The 19,963-nt window shown below is 46.2% G+C and overlaps 1 protein-coding gene across 3 annotated transcripts in view; it reads right to left on the reverse strand.

The window, feature by feature from the left end:
• LOC121293122 (structural maintenance of chromosomes protein 1B-like) overlaps window positions 1-19,963 on the reverse strand; it is a 185,253-nt gene that overhangs the window by 162,328 nt on the left and 2,962 nt on the right. For all 3 annotated transcript variants that reach the window (XM_041215814.1, XM_041215815.1, XM_041215816.1), the window contains exons 3-5: window positions 12,731-12,843; window positions 8,729-8,932; window positions 3,776-4,014 (exon numbers count right to left, since the gene is read on the reverse strand). In XM_041215814.1, the coding sequence (XP_041071748.1) occupies window positions 3,776-4,014; window positions 8,729-8,932; window positions 12,731-12,843 (556 nt within the window). The remainder of the gene's footprint in view (window positions 1-3,775; window positions 4,015-8,728; window positions 8,933-12,730; window positions 12,844-19,963) is intronic.

Genomic DNA, 19,963 nt, shown 5'->3' on the forward strand with positions numbered 1-19,963 from the left:
CCAGTTCCAGGCCTCTTTGTATACACAGGTTGTGCAATGCACAGCAGACAAACACAATATGAGACACCTTGGCTGGCTCATACAGGAGTGCACTACCCAAGTGGTTAAGTCAGTGAAAGCTCATCTTCAAGATGCCAATGGTTTCATCAATGCAGGTTCATGTCAGCAGGTGGCTATGGTTGTAGCGCCTCTCTCCATCTGTGTCTGGGTACTCAATGGGTGCCAGGAGTTACTTTTTCTGGGGATAATCCTTATGCCCAGCAGCCGTCCATGGAGTCTGAATGTTGGCCTGGAAAGATGTGAAATTTGGAATTCTCGAAGGACAAAGGAACCATGGCAGCTGTCAGGGAACAGACTGCACACCACAAGATGTGACTCCTGCGGTCACAGATCACCTGAACAGTCAGTGGGTGGAACAAAAATAAAAATAGCTGGAAAAACTCAGCAGGTCTGACAGCGTCTGCAGAGAGGAATACAGTTAACGTTTCGAGTCTGTATGACAAGCCAATGGGTGGAAGCTGTTTCTGTTCAGGAATCTGATTGATTGGTCTGCCGGTGCTCTGTGGCTACGCTGGCCCATCTGTCTCTAAATGAATGTATCCCCCCCCAACTTCCGGAATCGGGCATCTGTGACATGCCTGATAGCATGAGCTGTTGACTGCAAGTTGCCACCCAGGTCCGCAGCTGATCTCGGAACCTGTAAGCATAGAAATTAAAGGTGACAGTGACCTGGACAGCTGCAAGTAGGGGACTGCTACGGGGACATAGAGGCATCAGGTCATTTTGGATCAGAGCACAAATGTCTGATACCCTCTGTCATTTGCAGGTAGTTGGCTCTTGGGAGGTACACCCTTTATCCGGTAGCACCTTCTTCACTGCATGGTGCTCCTCTGGCCTCCTCTTGATCAGAGGGAAGCACCTTCTGAAGGTCCCCCTTGCTGCCCTCACTAATGCCAAGTAGCCTACTCCCATCTCAACTCCCTGGGGATCATTCATTCATCAGGGTTTCCTCTGCCAACCTCTGCTGTCAGCAACCTCACATTCCTCTCAATGGTCCTACCACTTACTGCTCATACATGCAAGCCCCTCAGTACCAGTGATGGTACTGTGTGTCACTGGCTCAGCATCTGAGCATAATTTCTCCTTCTTAAAATTGGTGACCTGTGCACCGAAAAGCATTCATTGCTCCCTGTTGGGTTCACTAGAATTGCATCCTGATGTATCCCAGACACTCCGTTTTCCCCAAGCCTCCCGATTAAGTGCTGCCAAATATGATCTCACTTTTGAGGAATGAGAAAGAAGGAATTGAAAAAAGAAAAAGGTTGGAAACTCATCACAAGCAATTTGCTGCGACTAAGAATGCCAAGACTACATTATCATGACAAAGTAGATAACAATATTTCTGTTTTGAAACTTTTCTAGTTAGCATGCACTGAAAAGAACAACCTCCAATCAGTGTGGCACTGACATGGGGACAAACAGTGAAATGTGAACAAATAAACATCCAAATAGTCGTTTGGTAGTACGGAACTTGAGTATTGCTGAAAAAAAGACATTTTTGGTCAAAGCTTTTTGTTTTGCACTCATCAGGACAAGTTGCAAGAATGCCAAACGTAAAGAGAACAACAACTCATACTGTATGAGAAGAGAATGCTGATTGGTTGGCAAGTGGACTCTGATTGGCAGAGATGTGCTATGGAGAATGCACCAGTTGATTGTGACTGGCAGTTAACTGCGAAGTATTATTTGAAATTTCAGCCAGGCAGCTTGACTCTGATTGATCAAGGCATTGCCCTGGGGAATGAACCAGCAAATGGCTGTCACTTAGTTTTCACCTTTGACATGAAGCAGTCAAATGAACTCCCTTTCTTTCATGTACTACTTGAGAAATCTGCCAGCGGATTCTTTAACATGGTCTACTGCAAGCCTACCTTCACTGCTCAATATACACATTGGGATTCTTACAGTTCTATGCACTATAAGATTGGCCTTATTGGCACTCTCGTAAATAGGGCCCAAACCATTTGCTCACCATGCAAGCTTGATTCCGAAATAGAATGCATCAAAGACATCCTGCAGGTTAATGGCTACCCTGATTGGATCATTTCATGCTGTATATCGCGCAAACTCATGAACGGGTTTAAGGCTAACTTTTCACCCTGAAAAGTGCCCAGTCTACCTCAGATTACCTTGGAAGGGCAAGGTATCTCAAAAAATTGAGCAACAGGTAAAGTTAGCTGTTTCACGCTGCTTATATACAATAGCAACACAAGTGGTATTCACCACTAACAAGATGCTGCCATCAAGCCAAAAATACATCTGCCTATCAGATGTAATGTGGTATATGAATTTCCATGCCAGTGTGATGATAGGTAGATCCTTACATCCCAAAGACTGGCGGATCGTATCAAACAGCATGTCCCTTCTGCTGTTTACAACAGGCAAGATACAGACCATACCCGACCAGCCTGTGCTTGCAAAACTCAAAACATGGTGTCCAACATTAAATGTGATTCTGCGACTGGACAACATTTGCTTAACAGCCCTGAGTATGCTAAGAATCACCAATTTAAGGTTGCCAGTTGGGCTTGCAGTGTGGCACATTTGCGTATACTGGAAGCTACATATATTAATACACAGGGCCCTGTTCCTCGCAAACAGAAAGAACATGTACACACATTGCACCTGTTTCAGCTAAACAAAATAAGTGACAGCTATTTGCTGCTTCATTCCTCAGGAAAATGTCTTGACCAATTAGGGTCAAGCTGTCTGGTTGAAATTTCAAACACTGCTTGGCAGTTAACTGTCAGTCACCATCAGCCTGTGCATTCTCCATGGCAACACCTCTACCAGAGTCCACTTGCCAACCAATCAGCACACTCTTTTCATACAGTATAAATTGTTGTTCTCTTACATTTCGTATTCTTGTGAATTGTCCTGATGAGTGCAAGATGAAAGCTTCGACAAAATGCCTTTTTTCAGCAATAATCAAACAGAAATCCCCAAAAAATGGACATTTATTGACGGTCCCAAATAACTTATATTGTAACAGGTGTAAACTGCAACCTGGAATCATGGACATTTGCTAATTACAAGCAGCTATCAATGAACCAAATCCATTTGTAACTTGAAACAAGGGACATGCAGGTAAGCACAAGGTGGTAGTGGGTGATAAAATTAGCTTTTTTGGAATGGAACTCTCTTTATCCAACTTGCACAGCTCTGGGATATAGGGGTTTCTCTAAAAGTTTGTATGTTGAATAAAGAACTCCCCATTCCACAAAAGATGGGAACAATTGTTCGGAAGGGTGGGAGTCAGAGGCCTGAAATATAGAAGGTTCTGGAGCTGGGGGGTGAGGACAGTGAGGACTTAGGAGTAAGAGGGAACTGGTGAATGGGGGCTTGGGAAAAAGATGGAGACTGTTAAGGGGTCTAGAGAGAGAGATAGAGAGAATAGCACCCACACCGCCCCCGCCCCCCTCCTGTCACCAGCTTCTCCTCTTCACCTATTGATAAGTGGTCTCTGGATTTTTGACACTTTTCACACAACAGTTGCTGCCACGAAACCACAAAGTGTGTCATTTTGAAGGGGATCTAACCCATAGAAGGTAAATCCAATAACCTTTGTAGAAGTCACATGATCCAATGTCACATGGTCAGTTATCACATGTAAAACAGACCTGCCATCTCAGGAGCATATTTTCTGTAAAATCTAATTTAGGGCTCAATAATGAAAAGTATATTCTGAGTGTATTAAGGTACAACAGCAACTTACTTTATCTCCTTCTCTATTTGCTGCAGCTCTCGGTTAAGTTTACCCAACTCTTTTTTCTTGACTCTCACTTCTTCCTCTGCTGTGGCCTGTCTTACTTGCTCACTATTTATAGCTTTATTATTTGCTTGTAGATCATTGCTAAAATTTTCTATAAACTTCTCATTATAATACAAAAGGAAGAGATGCAACTGAGTCCTGCTTGCTTTCAGCTCTTCTATCAGCATTTGGTAACGATCTGCCTAAGTATTCAAATCATAAGAAAAATGCAATATTTAGCATGATGGTAGGTATTCATTATTAAAATATTAAAAAATAAAATGTAATGATCATCAGATATTATCACTCTGCTCCAAATCTATTTGCAAGTGGCGAAACATCTACCAAAATAGAGCAAAACATTTTAATGTAATGAGGTATCATGTATTTGCTAAGACATCAAACATAAGAAAGGAGCAAATTTCAACAAACTAGCATCTGCCCAGTAGTGTGTGCCAGCCGGCAGACCAACGGTAACAGCAGGAGGCCATTTGAGAGCTGGGTCTCATTAACATATGCAGCAGTTAGCGCCAAACCAGTATCCTGATGCTATTTGCTGGCTCTGGGCCAACATAATATTTGATGACCCTGAAGTTGACCTGTTTGGGAAAAGGTAGGTCTGAGATTGAGGATGGGTCAGAGGCAATTTTGGAATAGGTGGAGCTTAGGGTGGTAAGGACCCACATTACTCTTCTGGAGCCTGAGGAACACTCCTAGCCCAACAAAAATAATTTCAGCATTTATTTTCTCAGGCCTCTTCTGTTCCACAAGGTTTTTCTGAGTGGAATGCCCATAGCACACGTGACCCAGTAGGCAGCTAAAATAGCAATTAAACCCAGGAACTCAATGACATTGTTCAACAACAGCTGAGATAGTTTTGCATAATTAAAATAATCTTTTTAACTTCCAGTATTATTTTACAACCACTATCCAAAACTATTATTTCTAATTCTCTGTGCCTTGTACCATTCTTGACTAAGGCGCCAGATGATTTTCTCCCACTGCAAACAGTAAATCTTCATCAAGAATATGCATGAGAGCATTTTCTTCTCCTTCTTAGGCAGTCCATCAGGATCAAGGATGACTTGTTTCCACTCCAATTTGATGGGTTCTGAAACGGTTGATAAGTCCAATGCAGACTCTGCCACATACAGGGCAGGTGATGCTTAAAGCGTTGGGTAGATGAGTTTTTGGAGGTTTGTTGCACTCCCTCCGACACCTTGACTTTGCCTCTGCATATTCTTGACAAAGTCTCTCAATGTGTTCAATCCTGAATGAGCCTTCCTCATTTTGGTTGGTCAGAATCCACGGTCTCCCATGAGTTGGCGGATATGTTTAAGATCTTCAGGGATGCTTTGAGGATATCCCTATTGTGTTTCCGCTGTATTCCTGGGAGTCTCCTGCCATGGCTGAGTTCTGAATAGAAGAGTTGCTTTGGAAATGTGCTGCCAGGTATATGATTGACATGTCCCAACCCAGCAGAGCTGGGTTTGAGTGATTAGCACCTCGATGCTGGGCAAGTTGGCCTGGAAGCGAATGTTGCTGTTGGACCACTTTTCTTGCTACCAGATTTGGAGGATCTTGCAAAGGCACTGCTGGTGGTACTTCTCAGTGCTTTGAGGGGCCTGCTGCAGGTCATCCAAGTCTCTGATACACACAGAACCACAATGATCACTGTTGCCTGTGAAACCATGACCTTAGTCTGAGGTTTGGGACCCTGTTCCTCAAGTACACTGTTCCTCAGTCAGCAATACATTTTTCTCATATGATTCAGAGAAGGAGTCAACAATGATCTGGAGCTCAGTTCAAGTGAGCATACACGCTAGTATTATCTGTATACTGAAGTTCTGTGTCTGAGGTTGGAATGCCTTTGGTTTTGGAATGAAGACAGCATAAGTTGAACAGTTTCCCATCTGTTCTGTAGGTTATCTCCACGCCTGTAGGTAATTTGTTATAGGTACTGTATTGCAATGAGGAAACTGGAGAAGAGGGTTGATGCAACAACACAGACCTGTCAGACTACAGTTTTCACTGAGATAGGGCTTGTGCTGGTTCTGTTGGTGAGGATCACAGCACACATGTCAGTGGGATAGACAGAGCATGCTGATAAATTTCTGAGGGCAACCAAATTTGAGAAGGATCCCCCATAAGCCTTAAGATAAAAGCAAAATACTGTGGATGCTGGAAATCTGAAACAAAAACAGAAAATTCTAGAAAAACTCAGCAGGTCTGACAGCATCTGTGGAGAGGGAAACTGAGTTGACGTTTTGAGTCCATATGACCCTTCTGCAGAGCCTTCACCAGCTCTGAAGAAGAGTAATACGGACTCGAAATATCAACTCTGTTTCTCTCTCCACAGGTGCCGTCAGAACTGCTGAGTTTTTCCAGCATTTTCTGTTTTTGACCCCCATAAGCCTTTATGGTTGACAGAGTTAAAGGCTTCTGTGATGTTGAAAAAGGTAATGTACAGTAGTTTGTTATGATCCTGGACCAGACCCCCAAGTTTTTGGTATGATCCATTTAGGGACCAGTAACTTTTTTGTTTGAAACAAAGTTTGAGATCCAAGGTACTTACTGAGAGAATAAAGTCACAAGATTCCACGGAATCTGAACAAACAAAATAAACTTTACTATACACAATCAGAAAAGTAAAACTATTTACTATATCTATCTTATACTCTAATATTCATAGTCAACATGAGGTTCATGTGAATTAGCAGGCAAACTGTGATTGAACATCCTATGCTGCACAATAAACGGCAGATGCGACCAAGACAGATCCCATGGATTTCTCAGCAACCCACCTGGCCATCAGTGAACACTGAATCAACCAATCTCGTTGAAACTCTGTCTCCCTTATGAGGGATTGCAAATCTTCCCTCTTCCCTTCTTAAGATCTACCCTCAGAACTCCCTCCAAAAGTCACTCTGACTTGAATGCCTCAATGACTGTTCACCTCGCAGGGTTTCAATCTTGTCTCCTAAGACTCCATTCCCCTGGATTACCATGTATGCATTTTAGCACCAACTAACAGGCAAAACTTCAGCTCTTCAGCCATGCCGAGCAGTAAACTACTGCTCTAAAGGGTTACCTTCGCCCCAACAACCTGCAACACAGAGTTACCAACTTTCCGCTGGATTTTCAACTCCCAGAGCTTCTCCCAAACTCTCACTACTTGCAGCCTGCCAACCGCAGCATTTTTACTGTTTGAAGCCTCTTTCTTACCTCCTCTCCCTGATGGTTGCTACAGGTGGTCTCCTCCCAGTGGCTCCTTTCCTGGTTCTCTCTCTCTCTCTCTCTTTGGGACCTCTCCCTGGGTTCCCTCTCTGGGACCATTCTGTTCGCTGTCCCCTCACTGATTAAAGCTGACTTGACCTTGAACTGATCTGGGTGACCTATCAAAACACTTCAAAAAGGTCCTGCCTCGTTATGAGGTAGGATCAGATGTTAACAAGTATTGGAACATCTGTGCCCTGAATGTTACAATCTTCAGAGGTGCTTGATCACAAAATGCACAGGGATAAAAAAAAGGATTTCATGACAAATTGCTGTTCCTTTCACTTTTCTTGAACTTGCTGCACAGTGCAGTTAAAATCATGTCTGTGGTGCCACTCGATGGGAGAAATTCATACTGCGATTCTAGGAGTTCCCCGGCTACTGGGATGAGGCAGTCTGAGGAGGCTTCTTGCAATGATCTTCCCTGTGACAGTGAGGCTGCTCTGTAGTTACTGCAATTGGACTTGTCTCCCTTCTCAAATGTAGTCATGATCACAATGTCCCTGAGATTCCCCAGCATACACGCTTCTTTCCAGATGAAGGAAATGAGGGTATTCAGCTGTACTAGGAACATAACTCTACCAAGTTTCAGAATTTCAGCAGGGATTCCATCTGCTCCAAGGGCTTTGTTGTTTTTCAGCTGTCAAAGGGCTCAAAATTTATATAAATTGCGAAACAAGCTGTGGCAGTTGTTTCAGGTTTCCCTCTGGGATTTGAATAACTTAGCATTTACCATCGGCTGTGCCATAACATTGAGCCATGGTGGAGTTTCAAGTCAATGAAAGCTCTGCACTTACGCTTGATTGGGTCCTGTATCTCTTGGTCAAAACAAAACTGATTTTTGTCAACCAATCATGATGTTTCCTGGTAGGGAGACTAGGTACTTATTAGAATGGACTTCAGTCTCAACCAGGCACATGTAACACTGTAATGCCTGGTGATTGGTAGTTGAGAGGTTGGCAGTGAGGTGCTGATTGAAAAGAGTCATCTTGATGAGATCTTTGAGGCCCTGGTGTTAAATTTCCAGCGGCACTGCTTCTGTTGCCTCTGCTGTTTGGGGGCCAAGCTGATGGAGATGGTAGGTTGGATAAGGCGGTCCAGCAATCGTCAGTACCTAGTGAGGTTGATGTGGTCCCTTGCTCAAACGATGACATAATCAAGCAAGTGTCAGTGTGAGGATCATGGGATACTGCCATGAGGTCTTGTGCTTGTCTTGCTGGCAGAACAGGGGGTTGGTTACGACAAGGTCACGTTCTAGACATCTTGACAGCAGGAGGACTCTGATGGAGTTTGCTTTCCCTCCTTCTTCCATGCCTATCACACCCTTCCAGAGATTCGTGTCACTTCCTGACTGTGGCAATTAAATCTCTGAGGATGATCAGTTTGTCACCTGTTGGGACCTCAGGTACTTTCCAGCTAATCTTTACTTCTCTTACATAAGGGCCCCAGTCACCTGTGGTGCCCTTACTATCACCCTCACTATGATCAGCTAACTAAGCTGACTGAATTGAACCTGGAGCTTCCTGATATGCATGCAACATTAACTTCTGAACTATGTGAAGCTACAATTTCAATTTCTGACCATTTCTGCAAAAACTGTTCATTTTTAAACAGGAAAACAGTCATGTAACTTTCAATTACCTCTTCCTTCTCATGTTTTGCATGCTTTCGTTCAACCGCCACATTTTTCTTTTTGTTGTAGTTGAACCGAGCTTCTTCTTCTGCATTCATCATTTCTCTCTTCTTCTTGTCATATTCATTAGACAATTCCCCTGAGTTGCTAACTTGTTCAAACAGTTGTGTTCTCTCTTTGGGTTTTTTCATTGCTATGTTCTCCACAGCACCCTATAATGTAAAGGTAGTGTGTTAAAACTTGACTGTGGATAATTAGTGTATGCTATAAATATCCAACAAAACACGAGTGAAATAAATGCTTTCAATCGCTGTTTCTTCGTGAAATATTTTGCTGTTGCATACTTTCCCAACCTAGGTTTATCTTCAACTCACTATTTCATTTATATTACATTTTTCCCATAAACTTTGAGTACTGAGCTACAACTATGACCTGATGACATCAAGGCTTAACAGTGTTTCTTTTCCACAGCACAGTAGGAGGCTATTTGATCCATTGTACCTTTGTCAGTTCTTTGTTACAGCAATCCAAAACTAATTACACTATGCTGCCTCCTTTCCATAGCTCTGCATCTTTCTGCTTCAAATATTTATACAAATTTCTCTTAAAGTTGCAACAGTATCCAACTCAATTACTTTCCGTGGCAAAGTATTTCATGCTCCAATAACATACTATATGCAGAAACTTCAACACCTTCCAACCCCTCCTCACACTTGTGATAATTATAAATGGGGAACCTCCGAACCAGAGAAAATTGCAATTTCTTATTAATTCCTTCATAATTTGAAAATCTTTATTAAATCTTATATTAGTCTCTGCTCCAAACTCTTCCTAGTAACTGTAATTCCTACCCCTGGCATAACCATAGTAAATTTACATCGATTGTTTTCTATGACTTTAACGTCCTCCCTATAGTGTGGTGTCCAAAGCAATCTAACTGTGGCCTAATCAATGTTTTGTAGAGGTTAGTCTAATTCTTTTCTCTTGCATCCTGTAATTCTTGCACTGTATAATGCAAGTCTTTCTTTTTGCAACAAAAAAACTAAGAACTAAAACTAAAAAAGGGAGAAATTAGAATATGAGAGTAAACTAGGAAGAACTATAAAAAGACTGCAAGAGCTTCTACAAGTATATAAAAAGGAAGAGAGTAGCTAATGCAATTGCTGGTCCCTTAGAGGATGAGACTGGGAATTAATAATGGAAAACAAGGAAATTACTCACAACATGCTTCTAAATCCAAAAATGAAAGGAGACTCATGGTGGGCAGGAACAGGTAAACTCAGATGGACAACTGAAAGAGGATCCCAGTAGGCAGCATTTAAAATGCTCAGGACATTGAGATGAGTGTGATGAAGTATGGGAAGATGCTTGCATGAGGCTCCGAAAGGCCCTGTCACACTCACAATTCTCCCTCCAGAATCACTTACGGCGCAGCTACGTGCAGCTGAACTGCTAGTGGAGCAGGGTGGGCAAGAGAATGCAGGGGGAGGAATCACGAGGCCTGTAAATGAAGCTGAAAGACACCATTACACATTATTCATTTTCAGATTATAAAGGGACAAAATGTGTTCACCTGTGCAACAAATTGTGATCCGAATTTCTTAACTTTTCTAGGTCTAACACTTATAGGTGCTGCCCTGACATCTGCAACAGGGGTTGCAATGGTTGGCCCTGTTGTCCCTGATGACTTGGGCATGGGTCCTCCTGAGAATTAAGGCCTTGGTGCCCCCAGATTGTTTGGCTGTCCTCCTGTAAGCCAGCTGCTCCCTCTGCGATGACAGAGGATGAGGTTGAGGGGCTGGGGGAGTCACAAGCAAAGGTGACTCTGAGGAAGCAGATAACCTCTGAAATTCCTCAGTGAATGACCAACGGGTGTCCAGCTGCCGCTCCTCCCTTTGGGTGCCTGAGGACCCGGCCTAACACCTTGAGGGGAAGGAGCAGCTGAAGGGATGTCAAGTTGCTCCGTTTCCCTCTCGCGTTGCCATTGCAGGAACTCACCCATGGCTATCGCAATGGGGTACAGGTCTGTACGCATTTCTGTGTTCTGCTGGACCAGGGTCTCCTTGGCCCCACCATCTTTCCCATGGAGACCTCCATATGGACATTAGAGAGCAGGCGGATGCACTCCTTTGGCTCCTGTGCCACTCTGTTGAGGGCTTCCAACAGCTCTGCATGATGTTCCTCACCCTCTGCTGACTTTTCACAATAGTTGGAAGGCCGAGTCCAGAGGCTCGTGTGACCTGGACCTCACAGATGCCTCTTCTCCAGCAGTTCTCCAAGGACCAGAGAGCTCTGCTGAACCTGCCTCCTTCTGCTGTGGACAGGTGTATGTGCACTGACCACCAGATTCTGATTCTGAGCCTGCTCTAGATCTAGGTCCCACCGAGGTGTGACTCTCTGCGCTGGTGCAGTGTATGGATAAGCACTGTGACTGATCTTCCAGGCTGCTGATTTCCAGCTCTTCAATGGAGGTGTCCTCTTGGCTGGAGGCGAGGACTGGATGGAGCTGAGGGACTGGCTGGCTGAGGGTATCGGTCGCTTGGCAGAGCTCCCTGTGAATCATAGTAGAGACAAATATTGCATGTCGGCAGAGTCAAAAGCAGGAGAGAGAGCACTCAGTTGCGCTGAGAAAGGGAGCTGCAGGATCCTGGATTGGGTGTTCGCCGCCAACCTCACTGTCGCCCTAGGCGCGATCCACGTCCTCAACAGTCACAGCGATGACACACTCCTCAAGGTGAGTGAGGGGCCTAATGTGGACCACTCCACCCCTGGTCTGGGACCTCTCCCTGCTGTTGTGGGCAGGCTTCTCCTGCAGGAAAATAGATGGAGAATGTGAGAACAGGACATATGGTGCTGCATGGAATGTTTGTGTGGTGAATGGAGCCATGGATAAGCTGAGGACGCGAGGTCAAGAGGATATGATCCTGATGGAGATGTGAGGGTGTGTGTGTGAGCGTGTGTGTTAAGAGTTAGTAGTGTTATGCTTGAGATGTGAGATTCCTCTGGATGTGTGATGGGTTTGTGAGTGTGAATTGAGAGTGATGAGAAGAGTGAATTACCCTGGTGGAACCATGAGATGAGATGATTCATCCTCTTGCACCACTAGATGGTTGTCCTCTTTTGCAAGGCATTGGCGCTGATCACCATTGCCACTGGCTCCCATCTTGGACTGGTGACTTTGCTTGCTGGTCTTCACCCAGAGCAGGGGTAGAGAATATCGCAGCAGGCCACCAATGCGCCCAAAAGGCGTTCCAGGGATGTGTCACTGAATCGGGGGGGTTGCAGTCTTCTTGCCTTTCAGGGCCATGTCTTCCATGCAGCAGTCCTGAGCTGAAAGCACTGAGAGATGTGAGCACGGCTGCACTTTAAATATGGCGCACGGCGTGAGGAAGGTGACAGCATGGTGGGCAAACAGGAATGCATGATTAATGAGATTGGGATGAATCAGCTTGAAAAACCGTCATTGCGGCCGGCAGCTAAAATGTTCTTTTTCCCACCCGCTACCGCACTTAATGCAAATCTAGGACAATTCCATCGGTGTCTTTAAATGGAGGGTATTCGTTTTGCAGGAATGAAACATGAGAAATTTTTTTCTGAAATTATTATAACAATGTAAAAACTAAAAATGTTTCATACTGTTACCAAAACTTTTCACTGACTTTTTAATATTTTTGTCATCTGAAGGCTAGCCAACCGCTTCAATTTAAAAGCAAACAATGGTCCAGCCTCTAGTGATCATCAATTATTCCTCCGGATTAATCACCAAATTCTTGACTACTAATGAAAAAGGAATTCCAGGTATTCCATATCATCTTCTATGAGGCAGGCAACCCAGACTGGCTATCACGTCATCATAGACAGAGCGAGTGTAAACTTAAGCTTAATGCCATATTTGACTGTCTCCTTCCTGTCTCCAATAATTTTATGCTGCCATTGACAAATGTCGACAGATTCTTGGAATCCCACAAGCAAACATAAAAATGAAAGAAAACAGACTTTTTCCTCAGTACCTGAAACACCAGACAGTTTCTTCCTTTCAGTAGAATGCCAATTTTCTCAAGCTCATTTGTGTATTCCACACGACTGATAGCTCGATCATTTAATCGAAACTCTGAAGAATTCCCTGACAAAGACAATATTGGAAAAAAAATTGAGTCATCCACTTAGTTTTCATAAATACATTTTGGTTATCTGCCTTACAAAGAAACCCGAAGATAGCTTTTCCATCTGCTTTATTTCACTCCTTGCTTGAAAGTGGCAACCGTGACACTGACACACATTTCCAAACTGGTTCATGGTACCCCACTCATTGTGTATATGCAGGAAATTCCATGTCAGTAGGCTATTTCACCATGGGAGTAGTTATCTGAACCTGGTCCTGTCTTCTGTAAGCTTTCCTAGCACAGGTTTAACAGTAACCAGAAGCAGGAACCTAGGACAATTTCTAACGTGACTATATTGATTACACTATTATCCAAGCTGAGAATTATGTATTTTGGCAAAAAATCAAATAACAGTTTACAGAAACAAAAAGAAGATTATGCTCTGTTGTAAGAAAAGGGTTAACTGAATTGTCTTACAGTTTCTTTGTACCATATTTTGGCTTTACCTGTTATAAGTTACGATGTTCAGTTTACTCTACTGGAATTAAAAACTTTACCAACCAGAGGCCATCTATAGCTGAAAAGGAATCCAGTAGAGGCCAAAAAAAGGTTGGGCTGGATTTTCACAGATGAGGTGGGAAGGTTGAGTCAAGAAACATGCCCCTGTTCAGTGGTGACATGTTCTCAACAGCACTATAGCTATGAGCCATTCTGAGGGATGAGTAAGTGTCTTGGGCACAAACCCCTCTCGTGTTCAGCAACAGCATGCAGCCCCAGGCTCCACAGATGCTGTGTCTGCTGGAAAATGCAAACCAGAGGCCTGTCCTGTGGGTTGGGGGTAGCACTCACCTTTACAGAACATATGAGGTCACTGCATCTATTGCAGCACTGAATCCAGAATCTTCTGTTGACACTTCTGTCACTGACAGTGGCTCCCATCTCAAACCAGGCCTGCTTTGTCTGTATGGGGGGGGCCACCTCCTGCCACCCTCCAGGAAGAAAACCTTCCTCCTCTCCCTCATGGTCTCCAGCATCACTTCAAAGTCAAGGTCTGAGAACCAAGGTGCTACTCTACCCCATGCGCCAGGCCTTCAGCTTTTCAGTGCCATCATGGGACACTGCAGTCCAGGCCTGGGCTCAATGACAATATGCTGATTGCTCTTTCAATACATGGATAGCAACCACAGTAATGGCTGCAGTGGGGAGTTTAAATCAGGTCCTAACATCTGGCAAGGCTCTGTTCCTGCAGCTGCTAATTGGCTGCCAAACATTACTCCAAACCAATTAAGATATCCCCACAAAAATCATGAGTTTAATCTGCTACACCACCAGCCCCCCACTACCCCAGGAGCACAATCAGGAGCTGGAAACAGTTCCGACATCAGTCTCCCACCCCCAAGGGAAAGGGCAGAATCGTCCCAGATTTGCACTAAGAGCGGTAGTGGGCAGGTAAAACGACATTTAATCCACCGGCTGTGATGGGTGGGTTTTCATGCCATATCGTTCCCAAAGCCGCCACATTATTTATGCACTCCCGGGAAACACAACATTTCCATGGCAGTCGGGCTCTCATTCGCCTGCCCGGCCACCACCAGCCGCTGCATCACGCAGGGTGCCATATTTAAAGTCCAGCCACAAGCACAAATCTCAATACTTCCAGACAACCACTGCTGCACCGAAAACATGGCTCTGAAGCTGAAGAAGACTGCAGCCCCCAGCTGAATGCGATGCATCCCTCAAGCGCCTTTTGGATGTCGTGGAGGCCCACCGGGATGTCCTCTACCCCCACTCTAGCAGCAATAGCACTAACCTGGCTTAGGAGGCGGTGGCAGTGGTAGTCAGCACCAATGCACTTCAAAAGAGGACAGTCACCCAATGCTGCAAGAGGATGAATGATCTCTGTTCCACCAAAATAAGTCACTCTTCTCATCACTCTCAACTCTCACAATCACAAACCCATCACACATCCACAGAGCCTTCACACAATGCCAGTTCAAGGGACAATTACCATTCACACTCTCACACTCACCGTCATTGTCCTTATCCCGTCCATGGGACCAATCCCCACCCACACAAAGGCCAGGCATACTTATCACCTGGCTTGGCAGGTGTCTTGCTTACACTTTCTCCATCTCTATTCATGCAGGACAAGCTGGCACACAAAGGAGAGATCAAAGACCAGTGGCAGAATGCCCAAAATCAAGGCCTTCACAAACTTTGAAAACAGAGCCATTTAACTGACCAGTGAAGATCTGGACCAGTACTGTGCTGACGGTGAGGTCGGTGGGGCTCTACCAAGTGAGGGTCCAGCAGTACAACATCCATCAGAAAACCATACTGAGTGATGTGTCCTGCTTCACAGGCCACTAGCATGCACTAATTCTTTGCTTTCACAGGCATATCGGCCAAACAGTGACAGAGTTCATGACCCAGGGCCTGCAATCAAGCCTCGAAGAAACCTCTGAAGAGGAATCTGGAGGCACCCTCCCTGAAGTCCCATCACAGCGCTAACCCACACCTCCACCTGCGCAGAGACAAACATTTTGGTGGGACCAAGCTTTATTATCAGGTTCACAATTTGGTGAGCACATTGCACCATTCAACCCACAGCAGGTGGAGGCAGGGACTTCCCAGGTTTCTGGGACTCAGAGGACTGCTGGAGACCAGAACGTTGCTGGGTCTGAGTGCACTTGGTCACGACACAGTTGCTGGAGCTGCAGAGGCAGGCTCGGGAATATCAGGAAAGGATGCACGCTGCACTCCTCAGATTGCAAGGCGTGATGGAGGAGTCCGTCCGCCTTCACTCTGAGGTGATACCGCCTGCATCCCAATGCACCGAGGTCAACACTGGTAGGATGGTGGCTACCGTGGAGACCTTGGACCAGGACTCCGCCCTGCACTGCTGAGCGGGATCAACTCCATCGCTGATGCCATAGCTGGCCTCCAACAGTGTGTACGCAAGAGGGGTGCTGGGCAGCTTGATCTCAATCCAGCCACCTCTTCCCCTCAAGGAGTCAGCCTGGGGCTCCCAGGCACCCATAGGGAGGAAGATCAGCAGGTGCACACTCCGTGTTCATCCATCCAGTTGACTCTTGAGTGTCCAGACATCTGCCTCCCCTCTTCCTGTGTCCTCAGCAGCTCCAGCTCCACAGGCCGAGGAGGGTGCCACTGCCACACATTAGGACCCCGAAAGCAGGCCAGAGCCCTTCAAGTCTCGGCCCTCCAGAGGATGCCGCCAAGGTCATCATAGACAGGGCACCATAGTCAGCAGGCTGCCTCTACCTCCACTGTGCATGTCCGGGGAGCGGCAGCGTTAGGAAAGTTAAGGAGAATTAGCTGCACAGCTTGGGCATGGGTCTTAAACACTTGTACACACTGTTCACTATTGTCAATAAACTCCCACAAATGTCTCCCTGCCTATGGCTCCTTGTTCTGATGAGCAGCGTTCTTGCCACTCAGATGTGAAACCTTTCTGCACAAGATAGATGCCTGCACCTTAGCGGTGCTTATCATTGCTGACAGAATGTAGTGGGCAGGCGCCAGAGTTCTTTCATTCTCTCAGTGTGCTCTCAGCCCCTTTAAGGATCAGCATCTGTGACCTGAAGGGCTCAGGTGTTGAAGGTAACAAAGGGGCAGATGCTTTTAAAGTTTCATGGCCCTCATCACAGAGCGCAAGCGATCTGCCCTCAGCCAGACAGGAGTCAGACATTTTCAGAGGTTATGTAATGATCTATGGAGTGTCCTCACTGCACGTTGTCATCATCCTCCTGCAATCGAGCGACTATTAGGGCCTCCACTGCACCTCCATGACAGGAGCATTCTCACAAAGGGTACTCGCGCAGCCATAAGCCAGAGTGGAGTCAAATGTTCACAGATGTGATGTTAGGATCTATGGGGTCACCTCACTGCATGTCATCATCATCCTCCGCAAATCTAGAAACTATGAGGCCCTCCTGAGTGCCTGCCTCATTTAGCCAGTGCAACGGCCTCATCCCTGTCATCGTCGCCTCCGAGGACCTCCTCACTCTCATCCCCGTCAGCATCCTCATTGGAGGAACATGCAGCTCCTCCAACTCCTCCTCAGCCAGCTTGTCTCCCCGCTGGAGCGCAAAGTTGTAAAGGGCACAGCAGATGACAACAATGTGTGGCACCCTCTGCAGACTGTATTGCAGGGCTCCACCAGACCGGTTCAGGCTCTGGAACCTCATCTTCAGCGTCCCGATGGCCTGCCACCAAGTTGCGAACTGCAGCATGAGCCTCGTTATACTTTCACTCTGCTGCAGTCTGAGGCCATCACACTGGTGTCAATTGCCACGGCCTCTGCAGGTAGCCATCCCTGCAGCTTCTGTGGAGCCTGGAAGATTCCAGAGATCTGTGACTGACTGAGGATGTAGGCATCGTGCACACTCCTTAGAAACCATACGCACACCTGCAGGATGGTTTCTGGCAGTCACACACCAGCTGTACATTCAGAAAATGGAACCCCTTGCGGTTGATGTAGTCCACCATGTGTTGCGACGTAGATCTGAGCGACAGAAATGCAGCTGATTACACCCTGCACAGGGAAATCCAAGGTCTGGGCGAATCCAATTGTTCTTACATCCTGACTGTCCTGGTCCTGGTTGAAATGCACAAAGTTGTGTGCCATTGCAAAGATGGCATCTGTGACTTCATGGATGCATTTGTGGGTGGAGGCTTGTGAGATCCCACTGAGGTTACCTGTGGAGCCCTGAAAGGAGGCACTGGCATAGAAATTGAGTGCCACGGTCACTTTCTTGGCCACTGGCAGTGGATGCATTCCATGTCCCCATGGCACCAAATCCTGCAGTAGCTGCAGATGTGACCAACCAGTTCCTTAGACATGTGCAGCCTTTGGTGACGCTGGTTCTTGGTCATCTGCAGGAATGACACCCTGGGTGTTGCTAGGCGCTGACCAGCGACAACTCGCTGTGGCTCTTGGGTGGTGTGTGCGGGATCCCAGCCGCCACTTCCTCCTGAGGTTGGTACAACAGCCTCTGTGCAGCCAGGAGCCTCAGGTGCTCTCCCCTCTGTTGCCTTCGCTCTCTGTATGCCTTCAGGGATACAACTAGATGACCAGGCTCCATGGTCCTAATGTAGTCATCCTGAACGATGGAAAAGAGAGACAGATGGTTGGCAGTGGGCGTACTAAGAACCTGTCCTGGTTAAGTATGAAGGCCCCTTAACGTATCCTAGAGAGTGCTGGCTACCACTTGGATGGCCAGAGATTGGTGCGCTGCATGGCTGCCCAAAACCCCACTACCTGCATCCCAGTCCACCCAACCGATTGGCAGCAGATTTGCCCATTGGACTGCATGCTGTGCTGTCAGCATAGGCGCAGGCATTCTCCTAACCCGTGCTGCAAGGCTGCACTGTTAGCTTGAACCATGGGGGAGACAGCTCCAAACCAGGATGTTGACATTGCAAGGGCTGTGAGCGCCTCCAGCAGTGAATGCTCCATGGCCAGCTTTAGTGAGGGGACTGTACAATGTGTAAAGTCATCCAACTGTTCTGCTGTCCACTAAAATGCTCATGACTTTGCTATCTGTGGGGGGGGGGGGGGATGAAAAGCTTTGGAGCGCTTGATGGCACTTTGATGCCTCTGCATTGCTCGAGTGAGCAAATAAGCTAGAAGCTTGACTCCAGTCATATCAATGTAGCTGCGCCTTAACTGTCTGAGTTGCAGAGGAACAGTCTTTATACAGGTTTCCCTAATGCATGGACACTTCTCTCGCCCAACCTACCCCTACCCCAAATCCCAAATGCTTGTGCGCTATATTCAACAGCAGGCCCTTGCGCCTGCACACCCCCCCACCCCCAACAATCGCCTCAACAGCAGGGCTGCGCTTGCCCCCCACACCCTCACAAGCCGCCTCAACAGCAGGGCTGCCCTTAACCACGGCCCTCCAACATCCCTCAAGCTTGAAGTGCAACAGGCGACCCAAGCAAGCGCTGCACAACGTTACTGTGTACTCATTTCTGAGTTCTCCTCAAAGTGCAAGCTACCAAGTGCACATCGCTTATGCGCTGTTGTGAAACAGCTCGGTGTGCTTTCTCGCCAACGTGGATGGACGATCCAGTAGGGGTGGAACAATTCTAGTAGGCAGTCCTGATAATGACATGCTGATGTATTGCAATGAGGTTCCCGATGCCCGATGGCAGGAAACGTGGCCCACTGACGGGCTGAGCGGACTATCATGAACTTGTTTCACGCTGTCGTAAAACCAATCGTGCCATATTGTCTGTTCACGCCACTGAACATGCCCAATGTCGGCGGGCACGGAAAATTCTGCGCAAGAGGAGTAAGTAAGAGCGCCCATCTTGTAACATAAAGGTCAAAATATTCCACGCCTTTTCATCCCAGATTTTCAGCAGCTCCTTTTTCATTCTCATTAACTCCATTATTAGGTGATGCAGTTTGTGGCACATTTTTTCAAATTTCCTTCTTTAGATGGATAAGATGGCACAAAAAATTTCAGCTTTTCTTGCACTTAATACTTGTAATACAGGACGAAGTCCACCCCAACAACAAAAGAAGGCCTTGCTAGATTATGTAGCTTATACATGAAAAGGAGGCAAGATCTCACCATCCATGAGGTAAGGCTGCCTGCCCTACCATCTTAAAATTCTCTGTTCATCACCTGAACATAACTCCCAATTTATAACAATAAACTAAGATCAGGTTCATCTCAAATTCCAACCATTTGACATAATGAAACAGAAGTCAGAAGGCATAAGAACCAGTTTACGTAAATAAGTACAAGACCAAATAAATTAATCTGAATAGTTTATCATTTCTATTCACATTTCTCCATGTCTCCATAATCCACACCCACCACAAACATGACAAGAAATTAAAACGTGAAAAATCTTCTTTCCACTGGCTGCTGCCCTTGTTCTCGGCACAGGCTGCTCCTCCAGGTCTGTTCCTGGCTTTGTTTCTGACCACCTCTTCCGTCCTTTTTCTGTTTTTTCACCTAGGCCTCGTCGTGAAGGATGTTGAAAGTTCCAGTCAAATGGGTCATTGTCTAAGATGACTGCTCCAGCTCCTCCAATGACAGGTTCCTTCCCTCCTTCTCTTGCTGCTCCTCCAATCATAGATTCTGTCTCTGGAGGAGCAGC

This window comes from Carcharodon carcharias, chromosome 21 (assembly GCF_017639515.1).
Source record: "Carcharodon carcharias isolate sCarCar2 chromosome 21, sCarCar2.pri, whole genome shotgun sequence".
NCBI lineage: Eukaryota > Metazoa > Chordata > Chondrichthyes > Lamniformes > Lamnidae > Carcharodon > Carcharodon carcharias.